The sequence below is a fragment of the Elaeis guineensis genome, chromosome 15, assembly GCF_000442705.2.
Source record: "Elaeis guineensis isolate ETL-2024a chromosome 15, EG11, whole genome shotgun sequence".
NCBI lineage: Eukaryota > Viridiplantae > Streptophyta > Magnoliopsida > Arecales > Arecaceae > Elaeis > Elaeis guineensis.
Genome location: NC_026007.2, coordinates 53,456,188 through 53,478,118, shown reverse-complemented (window position 1 = coordinate 53,478,118; position 21,931 = coordinate 53,456,188). Strand labels below are relative to the sequence as shown.

The window sequence follows — 21,931 nt, the reverse complement described above, 5'->3', positions numbered from 1 at the left end:
CAACCTTGGGATTGTATTTTTTCAAAGGTAATGCAATAAATATTCTCTTTTTTTAAATAAAAACTGCCGCCCAAGGATCCTAGACGCACAAAATGGTGGGCGCTCGCCAGTTGTAAGCGATAAAAACCTCGAATTTAAACCATAGATCTCGAAGCGGCGATTGTGCAATCCAAAGGTTGATTCGCGCCAAGGAAGGTGAATCCTTCTTTCGCAGGAAAAAGAAACAAACCCTACTTCCCAAATACGGCCTCCCAAGAGCCTCCAAGGGGTCTCCATCCTAATAAAGAAATCATTGCTTTTTTCCTCAAAACCCAAATCCCAGCCCTATCTGAAGAGAGCAAGAAAGAAGTCTTGGTCTCTCCACTGCAAGAAGATGGTTCGCTGCGTTGCCAAACTCACGGACGATCTCGTGGCCGAGATCCTTTCTCGCCTACCGACCAGGTCCTTTTTCCGGTTCCAATGCATCTCCAAGTCGTGGCTCGCCCTTTCCTCTGATCCTTGCTATCAGAACAAGTTCCCTCGTGCTGCATCTGGCCTCTTCTTCAATGTCCCCGATGGAGGCTCGGCGCCCATTCACAGGGCGAGGAGAGGTATACAATATATTAGCCTCTCAAACAATGATGATGATCTTGCCATCGACACCACTCTCAATTTCTTACCCAACATATGCAATATGGAGGTCCTCAGCTCCTGCAACGGGCTGCTCCTCTGCCGCTCGTGGGTTGCACAGAGCTGGGGTCTAACCCCTTGCGGCGTTAAGGCTCAATCCATCTATGTCTGCAATCCCGCCACTAGCGAGTGGGTCATTGTCCCTAAGGCAAATGACACATATAACTACCACTACCTAGCTTTGGGCTTCGATCCTCGTCTCTCCCGCCACTACCATGTTCTCTGCTTCGACTTCTACAAGATCCTTAGGTTTATGATCTTTTCGAGTGAGACAAACGAGTGGGTCGTCAGCGAAGTCTTCGACGGCAAAAACTATCACGAACCACAAGCTACTTTCTTCCACGGAATTTTCCACTTTACAAACGGTCTGAACCAAGTCTTGGGAGTTGATCCGGAGGGAAAGATCTGCCGCAGAATTGAGCTGCCTGAATCTGATGGGATAGAATGTCTTGGACTCTCAGGAGGTTATTTGCATTACATGCTGCAAAGCAAGGATGAGATAAAGGTCTGGATGCTCAAGGACTATTCTCATGTGGAATGGGTGTTGAAGTCTTGCATTAATATCAGAGCTATGTTACAGAACCATGGGATCTTTGAAACACAAAATGTTCATGGGATCTCTGAAACACAAAATATTCATATCTTGGAATTTCATCCAGATGTTGATGTTGTTTTCCTTCGAATAAAGCAGAAGATCTTCTCATATCACTTAAACAGCGGCAGATTGGAAGAAGTTGGCGACTTGTCCTATATATACGGTCCAGGATGTGCTGTTTATTCACCCCGCTTATCGAAGGGGTTTGGCGATGAGGTTGCCTAATGGGATGGACGAGGGACAGGTTATATGCATTGTTCTTGGCAACAGATCAAGACGTGTTAGAGGTCTGTAAAATTTACCATCTATTGTCTTGTGGTTTTCACCTACTTGAATCCTGCCTTCGTAGTTTAACTGTGAAGATATTCATCAATCGTGGAATATATGTTATTTGATGCGGAACCAGCGCACCTACATCATCATTATTGTTTTGTCCTGGAAAAGATGAATTATGTGACTTGGCATTCCATTCTATTATATGCTTCATTCTAATTAATCTCTTATGACACAACAAAAAAAAACTAATGAATAATATGTCAAACAGATAATGCCTTCCTATGGCTCTGTTGTCCTCTGTTATTTTGCTCTTTCCGTTATATATATAGACACACACATATATTACAAATTAGAATGTGGAATTGATCGAACTGTTGTATTAGATATAATTTGGGTTTGATAAGAGTGCTCCGTCATAGATTCGGAAACTCTATAAGTTCTTTAATCAGGGTCTGATTGGGTTCATTATTGTAGGAGTTTACTACAAATCTTATATTAAGTATCTTCAAGATATTCCTTATTACGCTAGTTGGTTATAATTTGGTTACATTTATTAGATCTAGACTTGCAGCATTAGACTTGCCCAGTCTCACCACTGCGAACTCCCTCATAATGACTCGAGCATTGGGCTGGAATCTTTTCATCCACGAGGGGTGAATGGGTCAAGAAGCGACCTGCTGGAGACCTGTTGCCAAATAGCATGGTACATCACACGCTATTCTCTTCGGTGGAATTTTCTGTGAGACAAATGGTTAAAGAAACTCTTGGGAGTCGATCTTAGGGAAAGATTCGTTGTGCAACCGTGCTGGCTGGATGACCTCATGAGAAAGAGCATGTTACGTATTCCAAGAGATTTTGCGTCACATTGTGCAAGGTGAGGACCGTATGAAAGTTTGGATCCTGGAGGACTTCTAATACACCAAATGATTCCTAACATGATTTGTCATATCAATGCATACTAAACCATATTGATATTGAATCGGTACATGATAATGAGAGTGTACCGATTCTCAGTATGACTCTATATACTAGATGTACCAACATTTTAATAGAATGGTATTGAAATGGAACTCGATATCAAGATGGCGAATCTTAGCTTTTGGAGCATCATGTTGCTATCAAACATTTATTTTTATTTCCATTGGGAGCTGGTCTAACTAAGCAATCAAGCTAGCTAGTGTGTTAGAGGGCTCAATAGGGTGTTGTGCAAACTATAAGAGTTGGCCAAAGATCTCAATGGATAATGATTGCCAAGACTCGGATGTGACTGCTGCTAGGTCGATCGTGCCCGAGTGGTGGCTAAGGGAAAGAGATTGTGCTTAGACCTTCGCTCCAACGCCAGACCTTGTCCTGAAACACCATTGATGGAAGCTTTTTTATCGGACGGTGTCCGGGATGGGACTTTCTGCTGTCTAAGTCACATAAATTTTAGGAAAACAGCAGAGGTGTTGTAAGAGTGGCAAAGTGATGAGAACTTAAGCAATTAAGATGTAGAGTTTAGGATTTAGACTTTAGGCTTAGACGTAGACTTGTTTGAAGAGTCCCTTGGAGTATCTTATATGGGCAAGGGTCTGTACTGATCGCTATAGAATCTTAGGATGTGCGAATTGGCTAATTTGGATCATCATTCACATGTCTGAAAGATATCACATAGATGATTCATCTATGCACCAATTTTCATGCATCCTATGGTCATGGAAATTATTTGTGAGTGTAGAATGATTGTAGCTAAGTGGGGGGAGATCTAGGCATCTCCATGCGCCTTTCGACCGACCATGTGGTGGGAGTAGATTGGTTGGGGTGAAAGCTTCTTAGGGAGCTTGATTGATCGGTCTACAATGCAGGTGTAGCTAAGTGGGGGGAGATCTAGGCATCTCCATGCGCCTTTCGACCGACCATGTGGTGGGAGTAGATTGGTTGGGGTGAAAGCTTCTTAGGGAGCTTGATTGATCGGTCTACAATGCAGGTAGTGATCAATTCTAAAGTATATCACTTTCCCCATTTTTGAGTTAGATAATTAACTTATTGGCTCGGACAAAAAAAGTAGAATAGTTGATGAGGATGACTAGCTGACATGAGTCATGTACCCATTAGATACCTAAGAATTCTTTTCATAGCAAAATGATATGACCCCTTAGGATTAGCTTGATATCTTGCACACATACAAATACTAAACATTATATCAAGTCTACTAGTAGTAAGATAAAGTAAGGATTCAATGATGAAGATGACTAGCTGATGTAAGCCATAATCCTCTAGTTATTGCTTAATCCATAAGATTTCAGCACAATAATTTTTGACTGCAGTATACTCACCTCAGTAGTGGATAGTGCTATCGAATTTTATTTCTTGCTAAATCATGAGATTAAGTTCACACCTAATAATTGGCAAGTTTCACTTATATTTTTTTTATCTAATTTATATCAGCAAAGTCAGTATCAGAATATGCAATCAAATCAATTGAAGAATTTTTAGAGTACCATAAGCCTATTAGACACCTAAGAATTCTTTTGATAGCAAAAAGATGTGACTCCTTGATATTATATTGATATCTTGCACATATACAAATGCTTAACATTATATCAGATCTACTAGCGGTAATAAAGTAAGGATCCAATAATATCCCTATAAAGTTTGTGATCGATACTCTTACAGTTTTCATCTTTGTCAAGCTTACATGAAAGACTCATGGGCATACCAAGGGGCCTAGTATTCTCTATTCTAATTTTTTTGATTATTTTCTTAATGTATGTACTTTGGTTGATGAAGATTCCCTCCTTAATTTGCTTGATTTAGAGTCTGAGAAAGAAATTTAGTTCTCCCATCATTCTTAGCTCGAATTCTCCCTACATTAATTTTGAAAAATCTTGATAAAGAATTTCATTAGTAGCATAGAATATAACATCATTTACATATATTTAAATAATTAGCAAGTCTTCATTTCTTTTCTTCAAAAAAAGTATTGTATCTGCACTTTCTTTTTGTAAAACTATTTTCAAGTAGAAATTTATTCAACCTCTCATACCAAGCATGAGGTACTTAATTTAAATGATAGAAGACTTTATTTAGTTTAAAAATATGATTTGATAAAGTACGATTTTCAAAATCGAAAGATTGTTGAACATACACTTCCTCCAAAATAAAACTATTCAAAAATGCACTTTTAAAATCCATTTGATATAATTTGAAATCTATGAAAGATGTAAATATAAGCAATAATCTAATAATTTCTAGTCTAGCAACAGAGGCAAAAGTTTCATAAAATCAATATCCTCTTTTTAATTACATCCTTTAGCTACTAGCCTAGTCTTATTCTTTACGAGTAGTCCATTTTCATCGATCTCCTTATCTTCATCTCTTTCTTTCGAGTCTTCACTCTTATTATCTTCTTTGGCCATAGACTTGCGAGTGATGCTCTTTCGCTTCTTTGCCTCTCCTTCAATATTTTGCTTCATGATTAGCTCATAAGTCATGAGAAAACTAAGAAGTTCTTCAAGGAATAAGAGATTGAGATCCCTAGCTTCTTGAATTATTGTCACTTTAGCTTTCTAAGCTCTAGAAAGAGACTTGAAAATTTTTCGTACAAGCTCACCATTAGTATAAGATTTTTTTAAACTTTTAAGATCATTAATAATATCAGTAAAATGAGTAAATATTTTAGTTATGGATTTATTGGACTCTATTTTGAATAATTCATACTTATGTACCAGCATATTAATCTTGAATTTCTTAACTTGACAGCTACCATCATAGGTGACCTCAAGTCTGTCCCATATTTTTTTGATGAAAATATAGATAGAAATCTTATTAAATTCATTAGCATCAAGAGAGAGATAGAAAATATTCTTGGCTTTAGCATTTAATTGAGCTATTTTCTTTTCAAGATCATCCCAATCCTTTTCAAATTTGGGAGTGGTGATACCATCTACTATGTCAGTGGGTGTGTATGGCCCATTGATTATGATACTTCAAAGATCATAATCTAGTGCTTCTATGAATATGCATATGCATGCTTTCTAATACATATAGTTAGTACCATTAAATAAATGAGTCTATTTGTAAATTGTCCTTCGATAAGGGACACACCTTTAGATCGCTAAATCAATAACTGAAAGAGTACCAAGGCTCTGATACCACTTGTTACCTAATAAGACAATCTAAGAGAAGGGTGAATTAGGTTTTCTAAAAACTTTTACAAAATTAAAAGTAGATATGTGCTCAATTGAAATGAGCTATGTGAGAGTGTTGTGGAAACAATGAATATAATGAATGAATATGCAGAAGTAAATGAAGTGAAGTAGAAACAATCAAAACCATAAATAAAGAGAAGGTTTTTGTGGTTTGTGTCAAACTCAACACCAACATCCACTCTTCAAGTAATCTATTGAAAGTTTTACCTATTATCACCAAGATTACAGCTCAATTATTTTATCGAGATCATACTTAAATCCTGTTGACTTTTCTTAGCCATCCTAATCAAAATCTTTTCTTAAGCTATTTCTTTGTTTATACAAAATCTAATTCTAGACTTGGATGAGCCTGTCTCCTAAGTTTTAATCCTAATTGAAACTTATAATACTAGAAAATTGAATACAATATAAAGCATAAACAAAAAACTTCTTAATGAGCAAATAAAAAAATTGATGTAGCTCAAGTTGAAGAGATGAGAAGCTTTGCAATCAATGCACCCTTCTTCCTCTTAAAAATCACTTGAATGCATAAGAAGCAGGTCATTGGAATTGGACTTTTCTTCTTGATTGCTCACTAAATGCTAAAATTGAGTTTTGGCCCCTTTTTTTTTTTTTTCTGTTGGTGTTCAATGCACTTTTCTTTTATTCTAGTTTATTCTCTTTGTTACTTAGTACTTTTGGCACCCATATGTCCTTATTATAATATCCAAAAAAGAGTTTCTAGCTATTAGGAGATGATAACTAGCCATTGGAGAGCTTTTGTGCAAAACTGCAACTTCTGAAAAACTAGCTATTAGAGCTTGTCAGTCACAGTGGAGTCGATTTGAACAGTTCAAGAGTTGACTCAAGTTGTCTTCGAGTTAACTCGAAGTCTTTAGAAATCAACTCAAGGACTAATCATAGAAAGCATATCTTTTATCTTTCTTGAGAGAATCGACTCGAGTGCTTCTTAAAGTCAACTCGAGGTCTTCAAAGATCGACTCAAGAGTTGGTCATAAAAAAATTGCTGTCTAACCTTCTAAGGTAGTCAACTCGAGGTCTTCAAAGATCGACTTGAGAGTTGGTCATAAAAAAATTGCTTTCTATCCTTCTAAGGGAGTCAACTTGAGCTTTTCTAGAATCTACTTGAGGCCTGTGTCACTAGATGTTTGCATGCCAGAGTTAGCTCTTTAAGTCTTGGAGTCAGCTTTTAACCTTCTTCACATGATTTTTCATGGTGTGGCATTCTTGACCCTTGCTTCTTTGGATTCAAGATGGGAACCATGGAATTCTTTGAAACATAGCTTTAGCTTTCTGAAACCTCTTTTCAAAAGCTTAAACAACTTAATATTAAATATATACTCAAATATTTTATTCCCATCAAAATCAATTATAGGGCTAACACCAAGCTCTGATATCACTTGTTATCCAAATAGACAACCCAAGAAGGAAAGATGAATTGGATTTTTCAAAAATTTAAAACTTACTATGCATGAAACTTAAACTAGGTGAAGCAATGTGTAGTGGGAGCTATGTAGTATAATAAAAGTATGAAGATACAAACAATAACTAATGAAGAGAAAAGATGACATAAGAAAATACAAAAATTTTATAGTGGTTCAATACGAAACCCATCACCTACATTCATTCTCCAAGCCACACTTGAAAATTCTACTATAATCTTTTTTAGATTACAACTTGATTATTTTTTCAGACTCATAATCAAAAGTCAGTTGGTTTTTTTAATGAAAATAAATCAAAACCACTCTCTTAAGCCACTCATAGGCTTACACAATAATCATACTCTAATTCAAGGCTTAGATAGGCCTATCTGCAAGTTTCAATCTCAATTGAAACTTGTTTAATATAGAAAATAGGAGTACAATGTAAAGCACAAAGAAAAGCTTCCAAAAGGACAAAAAGAATGCCGATGAAGCTCTTAAAAATTATGTCAAGAAAGCTTGATCATAAATGCACTCTTCTTTTTCTGCAAACTACTGAAGACTTCAAGATTTTGGTAGTTGAAAAGTTAAAGCTCTCTTCTTGTACATACACTTAATGTTCCTTAGGTTTTCTTTTTGTTTTTCTCTTTTCCTTTTTATCTCTGGCTTTCTTGTTGCTTCTTTTCATTTTTCTTGCTTCTTCAATAAGTTTGGTAGCCATTTAAGCTTCTTAAAACATTCAAAAGTGGGTTTCTAGCTGTTAGAGGAAAAAAAAATGGTCATTATAGCCATTCTACAATGTCTAAAAAACTAGCTATTATAGCTATCATTACAATCGAGTCAACTCAGATCAAGTAGGATTCGACCCGAGGTGACTATGAGTTGGCTCAACAAAAATAGGGTTCGACTTGAGATCTAATCTGAAAAATATGCCTCTTTGTCTTTCTTGAGAGAGTAATTGACTTAATAACTAGGAGTTGGCCTAAAGTTGTTCAAGAGTCAAGTCGAGATCAGATTGAAAAATCTAATTCTCTATCCTGCCTGAGAGAGTCGACTTAGCAAAAGTAGAGGTTGACTCACTGACTATGCTATTTAAATTTTGTATGCCAAAATCGACTCTTTAAAGCTTGAAGTCAGCTCTTAACTTTTTCCACTTGATTTTTCAAGATATGACTTTTTTGATATACTTTCTTTGGTCCTTTAATTTAGCATTTACATGAGACTTCTTCGGAGTGAACTTGACTTTCCAAAACATTCTCCATATGAACTTCAACAAATCATTAGTACCAAAATTATATTTAAATATTTTATATTTATCAAAATCAATCTTTGAATCAACATCTAAGGGTATTACATATAGATTGAAATATTTGATGTACAATACTATTCACAGTTCTGATTTCATCATAATTTCTTAGTCTTTTGACAACATTCAAAAGTATTCTTGGATAATATAATTCACCAGAGCTAGGTTGTATATAAATAATTCTTTCAATTTGATTCTTTTATTTTCTTCTAATCCATATTTTATCTTTAGAGTTTCACACCCTTTTTATTGAGAATTTAGCATATGTCAAGTCTCTAGTATCTTCATATATTTTGTTAATTTGCATCCATTATGTGACCATCATTTTGCCTATATCCTTTTTGCCAAAAATAGTTGTTAAAATCTGATTTCCATGATAAGTCATAATGTTCATCAATAGAAGATGTAAAATCAGCCGTTCAACTATTAGTTCTCTAAATGATATCAAACTGAAATAATCTCCATGTAGCTTCATATATCAATAAATATCTATAGTCTAGATATATTTTTATATATTGCATCAACTTGTTCATACCTTTGATCTCTAGTGTCATCATCGATCGTCATATTTTCTATAATTAGAGCTGTGCTCTATTTCGCACCTTTATTGAATATTTAAATAAATATTTAATTATTTTTGATTTGTTGCACCATTCAATATTAACATGTGCTTGATAACGAATTAATAAACTTAAATTATAAGAAACAACATATCTATTATCAAGCTTAATGCCATTTTATAGAATATAGTGTCCATTATTTCTTCTTCTATAAATGGTAAATCCATTTTCATCGGTCATTGTTTCCATCTGAATTTTTTTGGAGAATATTTTGGACAATGTCCCTTCAACATGCATAGCAATTTTGGATTATCTAATCCATATGGTTTGTACATCACAAATTTGTAATTATTTCATTTGCTATTTGATCACTATTTTTGTTAGGTATTTCTACACAAATTATAGAATCAATATCTAATATTGTTGGATTTTTATATTTCGAATCTAGCCACAACAAGATATGAATATGCGGCAAACCTCATTTCTGAAACTCTATCATGTATAGAACTACAAATAAGAAAAAAGATTATTGAAGACTTAAGTATAAACAAATATTAACTATTTTTCTATAATAAACAGCAAAGCACCTGCAATTGATTTTCCAAAATGATGTTTCTTCATAATATCAGATATTAATTCTTTAAGTTTTATTTTAAAAACTCTACTGACAATATCTAGCCTATCTTCAAATTGCTAACTAGGAATAATATTCAAAGCTCCTTAAATTTTTGGCTATTATGCATTACAAGTAAATGTTATGAATAGATTAGGATGTTCATAACATTTACAAATAGCCATTGTATTATGATAATTTTGGATCATAGATCTTGGACTTCCAATAAAATTTGATGATAATATGATTCTCTTTCTAATTATATTTCTATCAACATCTCTTCTTACAATCGCATCCTTAATATCTCTATAAATTTTTGATCTTAAATCTTTTTGACTTCTTCTGATATATGTTAAGCTTTCTTCTTTAATATATGAAAAAGCATCTACTATATATTATTGCAATAATCTACCTCCTCTTATTAGTATTGTTCATCTATTCATTCTTCATTGTAATCTATAAATATAAAATTTTCTCATTATTACACATTAACTTGTAGTCGAATATTTTTGTGAACAACCTCCATATCTTATATCTGTTCTATAACCATCCTTAATGAATAGAAATAAAATTAGATAATGCATATACAAGATGCGAGGATGCAAATCACTAATATATTTTTATCCTTCTATTTGGTGCTTAACAACAATATCACATTGTCGATCAAACTTGTCAAAGATCACTAATTATTAAACCTACTATTTTAGAACATGAAGGCACACGGTGTTGTGTAGCATCTCCTCAACACCTTCCCATCATTTAAGCTATATTGGCAAAAATTTTGATTCCTTGAAATGATCTCTAGCCATTAGAAAAGCTTCAATAATTTGATTCTCTTGATCAAATATATTTATTAATTCTTCTATTATTTCAAGGTCAACAGCTGACATATTAGCATTAGAACTCAATAATCTAATTCTATTGCTGACTTTATTTTCTATATCATATACATATAATTATGCAAATTGAGATTTTCCCCATCAATCAGAAGCAATGAATCCATTTGATGATGATTTTGACCATTGACTCAAAACACATATGGTCCATGTTTAGTATTCATTTTATTATCGATCTTCACCCTTATTGACGTAAATGCCAATATTGAATTACACACTGATATTTTCAAAATTTCGAAGCTCTTTTTCCTCCATTATAATTCAATTCAATAAACTATCTAAGAAAGTAGGGTTTTCTTAAGCAATGGGATGTATATCCTTCCTCCTCAACAATATAAACTAAATATAGGTGTGGATGTGTCATGTGATTTGTTATGCATGCTTTATATCCAAATAAAGTCCCTCAATATTGACACATATTTAGGTTCTCCAATATCTAGTTGTCCATTATATCTACCTATATAGCAAAAAAGGTACAATCAAAGATATCCTAGACCAGATCATAAGAGGAAAAAGAATTATTATTAATCAATCACCCATTAGAATGTTTGGAGGAAGATGCTATAGAAATATTTGGTTTAATTATGCATATGTTGCCCAGCTATGCAACCCAAGATGGGGGGTGAATTGGGTTTCTAAAAATTTTAAGCTTAACTAATGACTTATGAGAAATGTTTGACAAAGCTATATAGATAGGGTGAGTAGAATTAATTCAAGGCTAATAGCAAGAGCAAGAATGCAAGAGAATAATGAAGAGATAAAGAAGAGCAATTAGACACACACCAAACAAAAGGATTTATAGTGGTTCGGTGCCAACCTTGCACCTACATCCACTCCCCAAGCTCCTACTTGGAAATTTCAATCCACTAATCTTGTATTCAACCCGAATACAAACGTCGGAAACTCTGACTCTAGCTATTCCAAGCTAGTCCACTTGTTTCTCGGGTATAAGCCAATCCAATATACTCCGATTCTAGGTTCGGATCAACCTTCCCTTATTTTGGAACCCTTCCAAAACAAAAACAATAACTCAAAATGAGAATAACAATGAATAGCACAAATAAGTACAAAGAAAGCTCCTTTAATGAGTGAATATGACTTTAAATACACTTTACTCAAAGAGAAGAAGACCCTTTTTGGATTTTCTCAAGGTGGTTGGAGACTTGAATGTGCACTTGAGGAGTTGGTGAGCTTGGATTAAAGGCTTCTTGAAAGCTTTGAATGAGCTCTTGCTTAGGGCTAAAAAGTTTGCTTGAAATCTCTTTTTCAAAATCTTTCAAAATCTCTCTACTTAAGTCTTCAATAATCATTCTAGACTGAAAAAGAGCTGTTAGACTGCATTAAATGAGCATTAAAAGTATTTAAAATAGGTTAAAAATTAGTCGTTGCGGAAAAATCCCTTCACAGGGGTCGACTCATGAGTCGACTCATGCCTGGGGATCGATTCATGGGTCGACCTCTGTGGAAAAATATCACATAGTGAACGGGATCTATGGTTCTGTAAAACTGGCAAAAAGACCCGCAGAGGTCGACTCATGAGTCGACTCATGCCTTGGGGGTCGACTCATGGGTCGACTCACAGGTTGTGCCAAGTCTGTGCCGGCTAGGAATTTCAGCGTGCCAGTCATCTCATGTGCCATGAGTCGACTCATGGGTCGACTCATGATTTTCAATCATGCATATCTTTCAAAATACAAGTCCAAAATCAATAAAATTTTCACCATTGGATTACAAATCCTTTGTTCTATCATTTGATACTATCAAATCAAGATTTTGGTAAAATTACAATTTTGCCCCTGAAGAGCAATAAGTCTTTTTCAAGTGAGAAACATTAGTACCCCTTCAACTGCTTTGTAATCATCAAAATCAATCTAAGGAGCAACAATCTCTCCCTTTTTGATGATGATAAAATATTTGAACAAAAGCATTTGTATGGATCAATGATCATGAATTTCAAAGGAATGAAATGCATTATAGGTAGTTTGAAGATAAATAGGAAATTTACTACCAACTTATAAGCGCATTTGCTTGAAAAGAAGATTGATTCTTTTGGCATGTGATACATGTGCCCATTTGCATAAATAATTTGCCTATTGCTTGATGATTTGAAAATTTGCTCATTTGATTATATGATTTTGATATCAGAGTAGAAAATTTATTTTTGTTATCAGAGCAAAGCAGAATTTACATTAAGATTTGAAAATTGCGTGTTTGAAAATATCTCATTTGCTCATTTGCTTATTTTTTAAATTTCTTGAAAATTCGCTCATTCTCATTTGATTATTTAGTTTTAGTATCAGAGCATGTTTAACAATTAAGTGTATCAATGCATGTCTAAGAATTAATTTTAAAGCATGTCAGAGCATGTCAAATTTTAAGATGTATCAGAGCATGTCTAATTTTAAAGCATATCAGAGCATGTCTAAGAAGTAATTTTAAAGGTTGCTCATTTGCTTTGTGCTTAGCAATTCATTCATTTTGTTAGCAATCTTATTTTTGATATTTTAATTTCTCCCAATTCACTCATTTTATTTTTAAGTCTTTTATTTATCTTTCTTTTAATACTTTTGCTTAGCAATTCACTCATTGTATTTTTAAGTCATTTAATACATTATATTTTTAAGTCATTTAATAATCTTGCTTTTGATATTTTTCTTTAATTTTTCCTCCTTTTTGACATCATCAAACATTGTTAACTCCCCCTCTTTTTTTGAATACATTTTCTCTTTAGTGTTTCTTCAAACTTCTTGTGCTAATCATTAATGTTTACTCCCCCTGAATACAGCAATCATAAAACAAAATATGCCATTGAGTACCATAGATATGAATTAGCAACAAAGAGAAGATATATAATCAAGAGATGATTGATACCATTACAAAGAGTAGATATATAATTAAAAGATGATTGATACCATAGTTGTTTCAATACATATTTCATAATATAAAAGTCAACTAGCTAATATCATTACATGGCCCAAGAGACAGATCCTAGAAAGAACAACAGACATGACTAACAACAAGGATCTAGTAGAGCTCATGACTCTATGGATCAGAATCAGATGTATCAGAGATGGGGTGGGGAGATGATGGATCACGACCAAGGACTCGTCCCCTACCCCGTCTGCTTCTGCCACGAGTGGAGGTGCTGGCACGAGTAGGTGGGCGAGATGATCCTGAAGGCTGAAAGGCCATAGACTGGACTGCAAGAGAGAGCCTGATGGAATCAAGAATGTTCAGAGCTCTCGAAACAGACTGAAGCAGTGCAGTGAACTGTGTAGAAGCATGCTCACTAGAGCCTCTGATCTCTCTCCTCAAGAAATCAAATCTACCCTCCAATACACCTCTGAGTCTGCCAGCCTCCGCAGTTAGGTCTGTGACCTCAATAGTGCACTCCTGTGGTTGAGGATGGGCCAAAGCTAAGACTTGCCCCTGCAAGTCAAGTACTCTCCCAGTCAGTCTCAAAATGTAATCCTCGAGCTGCTGAATCCGAGCTGACTGATCTGAGATCATCTGAAATACAGTGGAGATATGGAGGATCAAGGTCTGATCAGATGTATCTAATGATGTGGATCCCGGTGCAAACGCAGAAGTGCTCCACTGATGAGAAAGCAAGGAAGCCACACGCTGAGAAATCTGCTCAATCTGATCATCAGCCAATTTGAACTCTGAGGGAGGTGTTCTGCTGTCTGGCTGCTGAACTGGTGTGTGCCTCCTGGTGGACTCTGAAGGGCCAGCCTCTGGATCTGAAACAAACTGGATGTCTGGAGATGCTGCCCTGAAGTCATGGAGAGGTGATGAGGGACCTTCTTCCTCAGCTCTGTCCTTAACTCTGTCCTCAGCTCTCTCCTCAGCTCTTTCTTCTGTACCTTTGATCCAACCACCATCAATCCTAGTGAATCCCATGTGGTGCAGAGTGTGTTGGTTGATGGTGTCAGCGTGAGAAAGCCTAGCAGATGCCTCCCCCTCAAAACTGACTCCAAACCTCCTGAAAACTAGTGTGAGGGCCATACCAAAAGGCAGATGTGCATTGGATCTATTCAGTGTTTCTCTCATGGCCTCAATCATTAAAGCAGGGAGGTTTAAGGGGGTTTGGGTGATCACATGAAACATTATACATATGTCTCGGCCAGAAAGGAGGTCATGTCTACCACTTCTCGGGAAGAAAAGCTTTGTCACTAATTGATGTAGAATTCTCATTTCAATTGACAAGATCTTGGCTTCTAATTTATTTAGACTTCCCGAGTAGGTTCCTCCTAAAATTACATTGATCCCTTCTTCCTTCACTGAGAGTTCCATGTTAGAATATCCCTCACAGGGCAAATGTAGAATCTCTCCCAAAATAATAGGATCTAAGCAGATATCAATTTTCTTAACAGTAGAAGTTACTGTTCCATTGCTATAGTGCAGATTCAGATAAAACTCTCTAACCAAGTCTACATATGTAACTTCCTTGAGAGAACAGTAAAATTCCCAACCTTGGTTTTTGATCTTTGACCCAAAGGAGAAACCTTCTTTTTCAAAGAATCTGAAGTCCACATTCTTGCCGGTTTCTACCTTTCTGTCAGAGAGAGGGATTTTGCTAGGGCTAAGAGGAGACTGAGAGAGACCTGGTGCAGATGCTGAAGCCGGAATGGGAGCAGAGGAAGTCTGAGAAGCTTGTCTTTTCCTGCGGATGCCTTCTTCCAACGCACGGACTGATTTTCTTTTTTGAGGGAGTTTCATCTTTGGGGCCATTCTCACCACAAGACCAAGCAAGGAGACTCAGAAGATCAAATGGGTGAGGAGAAGGAGGGTTACTAGAGGATGGAAAGGGATTTTGATGGAGAGAAATCACGATTTTGAGAAAAATGATGGAAGCTAGGGCACGCTCCAACCGCTTCAATCAAGGGAGAAAGATGCGAGAAGCTCCTTTCCCAAGGGGTGATTTGAGGTGGAGAGGTGAAGGGAGAATGATCTTAGGCTAAATCCTTGGTTTTGGAGAGAACGAAGATGAGGACGATGAGTCTTGGAGGGAGGAAGACGAAGAAGAAGGAGGGGTCGGCTCATGAACGGGCTTTAAGTTAAAAAGAAATGAACCCGTGGGAAGTTGGCCAAGAATTTCAAGTATGCCATTGGGTCGACCCTAGGGGGTCGACTCATGATTCACAAAATTTCAAAAAAAATATGAATAAACTCTGAAAAAATTCAAAATTTTGAGAGAAGAAATTTTGCTCAATGACAAGTTGTGAGAATGATAATCTTGAGCTTTTAGGTCCAAGAGAGATGATAAAAATTGAGCTCAAAGAAATTTTGATATCGATTCTTTGAAATTGGTGAAATATTTAGGCAAAAGGATCAAGAATTCTTAGATTTCTCCTAATTTCACAGAATCTATCCTCACTAAGGGCCTTTGTAAAGATATTAGCTAATTGATTTTCAGTGCAAACATATTCAAGAATTATATCTTTGTTTTGAACATATTCTCTTATAAAATGATGTCTTATTTCAATATGTTTAGACCTTGAATGTTGAATTAGATTTTTAGTTAGATTTATGGCACTAGTGTTATCACATCTTATGGGTGTTTCATTAAGTTTGATACCAAAGTCTTCGAGTTGTTGCTTAATCCACAAGATTTGAGCACAACAACTTCCGGCTGCAATGTATTCGACCTCAGCCGTAGACAGTGCTACCGAATTTTATTTCTTGCTAAATCAGGAGATTAGGTTAACTCCAAAAAATTGGCAGATTCCACTAGTATTTTTTCTATCTAATCTACATCCAACAAAATCAGCATCTGAATATCCTATTAAGTCAATTAATGAGTCCTTAGAGTACCATAATCCTAGAGTTTGAGTACCATTCAAATATCTAAGGATTCTTTTAACAGCATTCAAGTGAGATTCTTTAGGATTAGATTGAAATCTAACACACAAACAAACACTAAACATGATATCAGGCCTACTTGCAGTTAAATATAATAGAGAGCCAATCATACCTCTATAGTATTTTAAGTCTACTCATTTACCTTCTTCATCCTTGTCAAACTTACATGAGGGGCTCATGGGAGTGCCAATTGCTTTGGAGTTCTCCATTCCAAATCTTTTGAGTAATTTCTTGGTGTACTTGCTTTGGGTGATGAAGATTCCTTCCTTTATTTGTTTGATTTGGAGTCCAAGGAAGAAAGTAAGTTCTTCCATCATGCTCATCTCGAACTCCCCCTGCATGAGCTTAGCAAAGTCTTGACAAAGAGATTCATTAGTAGACCCAAAAATAATATCATCAACATAAATTTGTATAACTAACATATCATTTTGATTTCTTTTAATAAAGAGGGTTGTGTCTACATTACCTCTTGAAAAACCATTATTTAGTAAAAAATTGCTTAGCCTATCATACCAAGCCCTAGGTGCTTGTTTTAATCCATATAGAGCTTTATTTAATTTAAAAATATGATTAGGAAAAGCATGATTTTCAAATCCTGGGGTTGTTCTACATAGACTTCTTCAGCAATATATCCATTCAAAAATGCACTTTTGACATCCATTTGAAATAATTTAAATTTCATAAAGCAAGCATATGCAAGTAGAAGTCTAATGGCCTCTAATCTAGCAACAGGTGCAAAGGTCTCATCAAAATCAATTCCTTCTTCTTGATTATAACCTTTAGCAACCAATCTTGCTTTATTTCTTATTACATTTTCATGTTCATCTAATTTGTTCCTAAAGACCCATTTTGTGCCAATTATTGAATAATTTTTAGGTCTTGATACTAAAGTCCATACATTATTTCTTTCAAATTGATTAAGTTCCTCTTGCATTGCATTAATCCAATTATAATCATTTTCAGCTTCTTCAATAGTTTTTGGTTTAAGATGAGAGACAAAAGCACAATGATTAAATACATCTTTAAGTGAAGAACGAGTTTTTACCCCATGCATAGGATCACCAATAATTAGCTCCTTAAGGTGATTGTGAACATACCTCCATTCTTTGGGTAAGTCATTGTACCTTGAGGTTGTTCTTGATGTTCTTCACCTCCCTCATCCTATTTGTCTTCATGTTCCTCATCCTCTTGAATTGTTGAATCTTTCAGAGTGATCTCTTTCATTCCTTCTATAAGAGGATCTGCATCATCAACACCTTCATTCATCCTTGAAGGAAGATCGCTAGATTCATCAAAGATAACATGTATGGACTCCTCTACTACTAAAGTTCTTTTGTTAAAAACTCTAAAAGCTTTACTAGTGGAGGAGTAACCAAGAAAGATTGCTTCATTTGATTTTGCATTAAATTTTTCAAGTCTTTCTTTACCATTATTTAACACAAAACATCGGCAACCAAAAACATGAAAATAAGCAATATTAGGTTTTCTTTCTTTCCAAAGCTCATAGGGGGTTTTCTTTAAAATTTATCTAATCAAAGCACGATTTAAAATGTAACATGCTGTGTTGATTGCTTCCGTCCAAAAATATCTTGGAAGGTTGCTTTCACAAAGCATGGTACGGGCCATGTCTTCTAAGGTTCTGTTTTTCCTTTCTACTACCTCATTTTGTTGGGGTGTCCTAGGAGCAGAGAAGTTATGGCCAATTCTCTTTTCATCACAAAAGTTTTCAAAGTCTTGATTTTCAAATTTAGTTCATGATCGCTTCGAATATTTTGAATTGAAAATCCTTTCTCATTAGTGACATTTCGGTAAAATTTAGTGAAAACATGAAAAGTTTCATCTTTGTGTGCTAAAAAGAAAACCCAAGTAAAATGAGAGTAATCATCTATAATTACAAAACCATATCATTTTCCTCCTGGACTAGTGGTTCTAGTAGGTCCAAATAAGTCCATATGCAAAAGCTCTAAAGGTCTAGAGGTTGAAACAATATTTTTGGATTTAAATGAAACTCTTGTTTGTTTACCTAGTTGGCATGCATCACAAATTCTATCCTTTTCAAAATTCAATTTTAGCAAGCCAAGAACTAATTCTTTCTTAATTAATTTTGAAAGAGAATGCATGCTAATGTGTGCAAGTCTGCGATGCCAAAGCCAACTTGTCTCATTAATTTTAGCATTTAAGGATACTAGGCATTGCATGTTTATTTTGGCTAAATCATTTAAATCTACCATATAAACATTACCATGTCTATGTCCAATAAATTTAATGCCATCATTAATAGGACTAGTTACAATGCAAACAGACGATTCAAAAATAACTTTATATCTTTATCACAAAATTGACTAATGCTTAGCAAATTATGTTTTAAACCATCTACCAACAAAATATTTTCAATGTATTTGGAGGGAGTGATACCAATGTTACTTATACCGATGATCTTTCCTTTGCCATTGTCTCCAAAGGTACCATCCCTCCATCTTAGCATCAAGAGTGATGAATTGGGATTCATCACCAGTCATGTGTCTCGAGCATCCACTATCAAGATACCATTTTCTGTTTCCTCCTTGGGATGCTAGACACACCTGCAAGCAAAAGTCAATTTTTGTTTTAGGTACCCAAGCTTTCTTGGATCCTTTTTGGTTAGTCATAATGGTTCCTTTTGGAACCCATATTTCTTTACAGTTGAGTTTGCAGACTTGTTAGAGAAGCAAGTGTATGACTTATGTCCTACTCTACCACATTTGAAGCAAGTAATATTAGAAGACTTGTTACTTAAAGAGTTTACATAAATATTTTTCAGATATTTTTGTTTCTTCAAGGGGTTATAGCCAAGTCCAGCCTTATCATACACGGCTTTTTGATTATCAAGAATCATATTAAGTTTATTTGAACTCAAGGTGAATTTTTCTACTATTGGTTTTAGCTTGGCAATTTCATTCTTTAAACTTTGATTTTCTTGAAGCAGGGTGGATTTTTCAATTGAAATATTTTCAGTTTGTTTCAATAAAGATTGATTTTTTAATTTTAGATCTTTGTTCTTCATCCCTAGTTTCTTTAATTCATCAACTAAATCATATAAAAGCTTCATGTAATTCTTCAAATGTAAAGTCACTAGGAGTTTCGAAATTACCTCATTTTCGTGTGCCATAAGCACAGGTTGGCTTGTTCGTTGAGTTTTCCTCGTCGGAGCTTGAGTCATCACTCGCACTCCAAGTGGCCATCATGGCCTTCTTCTTGTACTTCTTGGGACCTTTCTTCAGTCTGAGGGCATTCGGATTTGAAGTTCCCGGCTTCTTGCATTCGTAGCAGATAAGGGGTTGGTCTTTCTCTTTTTCTTTGCTCTGTTCTCCTTTTGTGAATGGCCTCTTCCTCATCCCTGTTTCCTTTTTCTCAAAAATTTCTTGAATCTTCGGATAATGAGTGCCATCTCTTCATCCTGTTCTTCATCTTCAGTGTCATCAGTTTCTTCATCTGGTGGAGCTGTGGATTTGAGGGCAATTATTCTTTTCTTTTTGACTTCTTTCCTCTTGATGTTGCTTCATGCTTAGCTCATGAGTCATCAATGATCCAAGAAGCTCTTCCAAGGGTAGAATGTTCAAGTCTTAGCTTCTTGGATGGCAGTCACTTGGCTTCCCAAGTTCTTGGTAAGGACCTGAGAATCTTTCTTACAAGCTCACTGTTAGTATAGGACTTTCAAGACTCTTTAAACCATTAATAATATCAGTAAAGGAGTAAACATTCCAGTTATGGACTCATCATGCTCCATTTTAAACAATTCATATTTATGCAACAAGCATGTTGATTTTAGACTCCTTTACTTGATTGGTTCCCTCATGGGTTACTTTCTAACCTATCCCATATTTCTTTAGCAGATGAGCAAGTAGAAATGCGATTAAATTCGTTAGCATCAAGAGCACAATAAAGAACATTCATTGCTTTAGCATTTAATTGGGCCATCTTCTTATCAACCTCATCCCATTCTTTCTCGGATTTGGCTGATTCCTCACCATCTATAATTTTAGTGGGGTGTGTGAGGACCGTTCACTATGATACTCCACATATCATAGTCGAGTGCTTTGAATGAATATTTTCATCCGAGCTTTCCAATAGGTGTAATTAGACCCATTGAAAGTAAGGTCGGTTGGTGGATTGCCCCTCGGCTAGAGAAGTGCCGACATGAGTTGCCATAGATCTTTTGGCTCTTTGATTGTTTAGATCAAAGAAGAGCTAGAGCACCGGTCTCTGATACCACTTGTTGCCCAGCTATGCAACCCAAGAGGGGGGGTGAATTGGGTTTCTAAAAATTTTAAGCTTAACTTAATGACTTATGAGAAATGTTTGACAAAGCTAAATAGATAGGTGAGTAGAATTAATTCAAGGCTAATAGCAAGAGCAAGAATGCAAGAGAATAATGAAGAGATAAAGAAGAGCAATTAGACACACACCAAACAAAAGATTTATAGTGGTTCGGTGCCAACCTTGCACCTACATCCACTCCCAAGCTCCTACTTGGGAATTTCAATCCACTAATCTTGTATTCAACCCGAATACAAACGTCGAAACTCCGACTCTAGCTATTCCAAGCTAGTCCACTTATTTTTGGGTACAAGCCAACCCAATACACTCCGATTCTAGGTTCGGATCAACCTTCCCTTTTTGGAACCCTCCAAAACAAAAACAATAACTCAAAAAAGAATAACAATATAGCACAAATAAGTACAAAGAAAGCTCCTTAATGAGCGAATATGACTTTAAATACACTTTACTCAAGAGAAGAAGACCCTTTTTGGATTTTCTCAAGGTGGTTGGAGACTTGAATGTGCACTTGAGGAGTTGGTGAGCTTGGATTAAAGGCTTCTTGAAAGCTTTGAATGAGCTCTTGCTTAGGGCTGAAAAGTTGCTTGAAATCCTTTTTCAAAATCTCTCTCTTGAATCTCTTCTTGATTCCACCTTTTTGTCCTTTTATAGCTTTAAGAAATAGTGAAAATCATTCTAGACTGAAAAAGAGCCGTTAGACTGCATTAAATGAGCATTAAAAGTATTTAAAATGGGTTAAAAACTAGCCGTTTGAAAAATCCCTCACAGGGGTCGACTCATGAGTCGACTCATGCCTGGGGGTCGACTCATGGGTCGACCTCTTGGAAAAATCATCACAGAAGTGAACGGGATCCATGGTTCTGTAAAACTGGCAAAAAGACCCGCAGAGGTCGACTCATGAGTCGACTCATGCCTTGGGGGTCGACTCATGGGTCGACTCACAGGTTGTGCCAAGTCTGTGCCGGCCAGAAATTCAGCGTGCCAGTCATCTCATGTGCCATGAGTCGACTCATGGGTCGACTCATGATTTTCAATCATGCATATCTTTCAAAATACAAGTCCAAAATCAATAAAATTTTCACCATTGGATCACAAATCTTTTGTTCTATCATTTGATACTATCAAATCAGGGTTTTGATAAAATTACAATTTTGCCCCTGAAGAGCAATAAGTCTTTTTCAAGTGAGAAATATTAGTACCCTTCAACTGTTTGTAATCATCAA

At 35.6% G+C, this 21,931-nt stretch overlaps 1 protein-coding gene and 1 pseudogene across 1 annotated transcript; both read left to right on the top strand.

Moving 5' to 3' along the window:
* Positions 1-224: 224 nt before the first annotated feature.
* On the top strand, positions 225-1,726 carry LOC140854073 (F-box protein At5g49610-like). Its single transcript, XM_073249453.1, has one exon. The coding sequence runs from the start codon at positions 374-376 to the stop codon at positions 1,487-1,489; it is 1,116 nt and encodes a 371-aa protein (XP_073105554.1). The 5' UTR covers positions 225-373; the 3' UTR covers positions 1,490-1,726.
* The window catches only part of LOC140853962 (F-box protein At5g49610-like), a 24,218-nt pseudogene continuing 3,780 nt past the window's right edge, over positions 1,494-21,931 (top strand).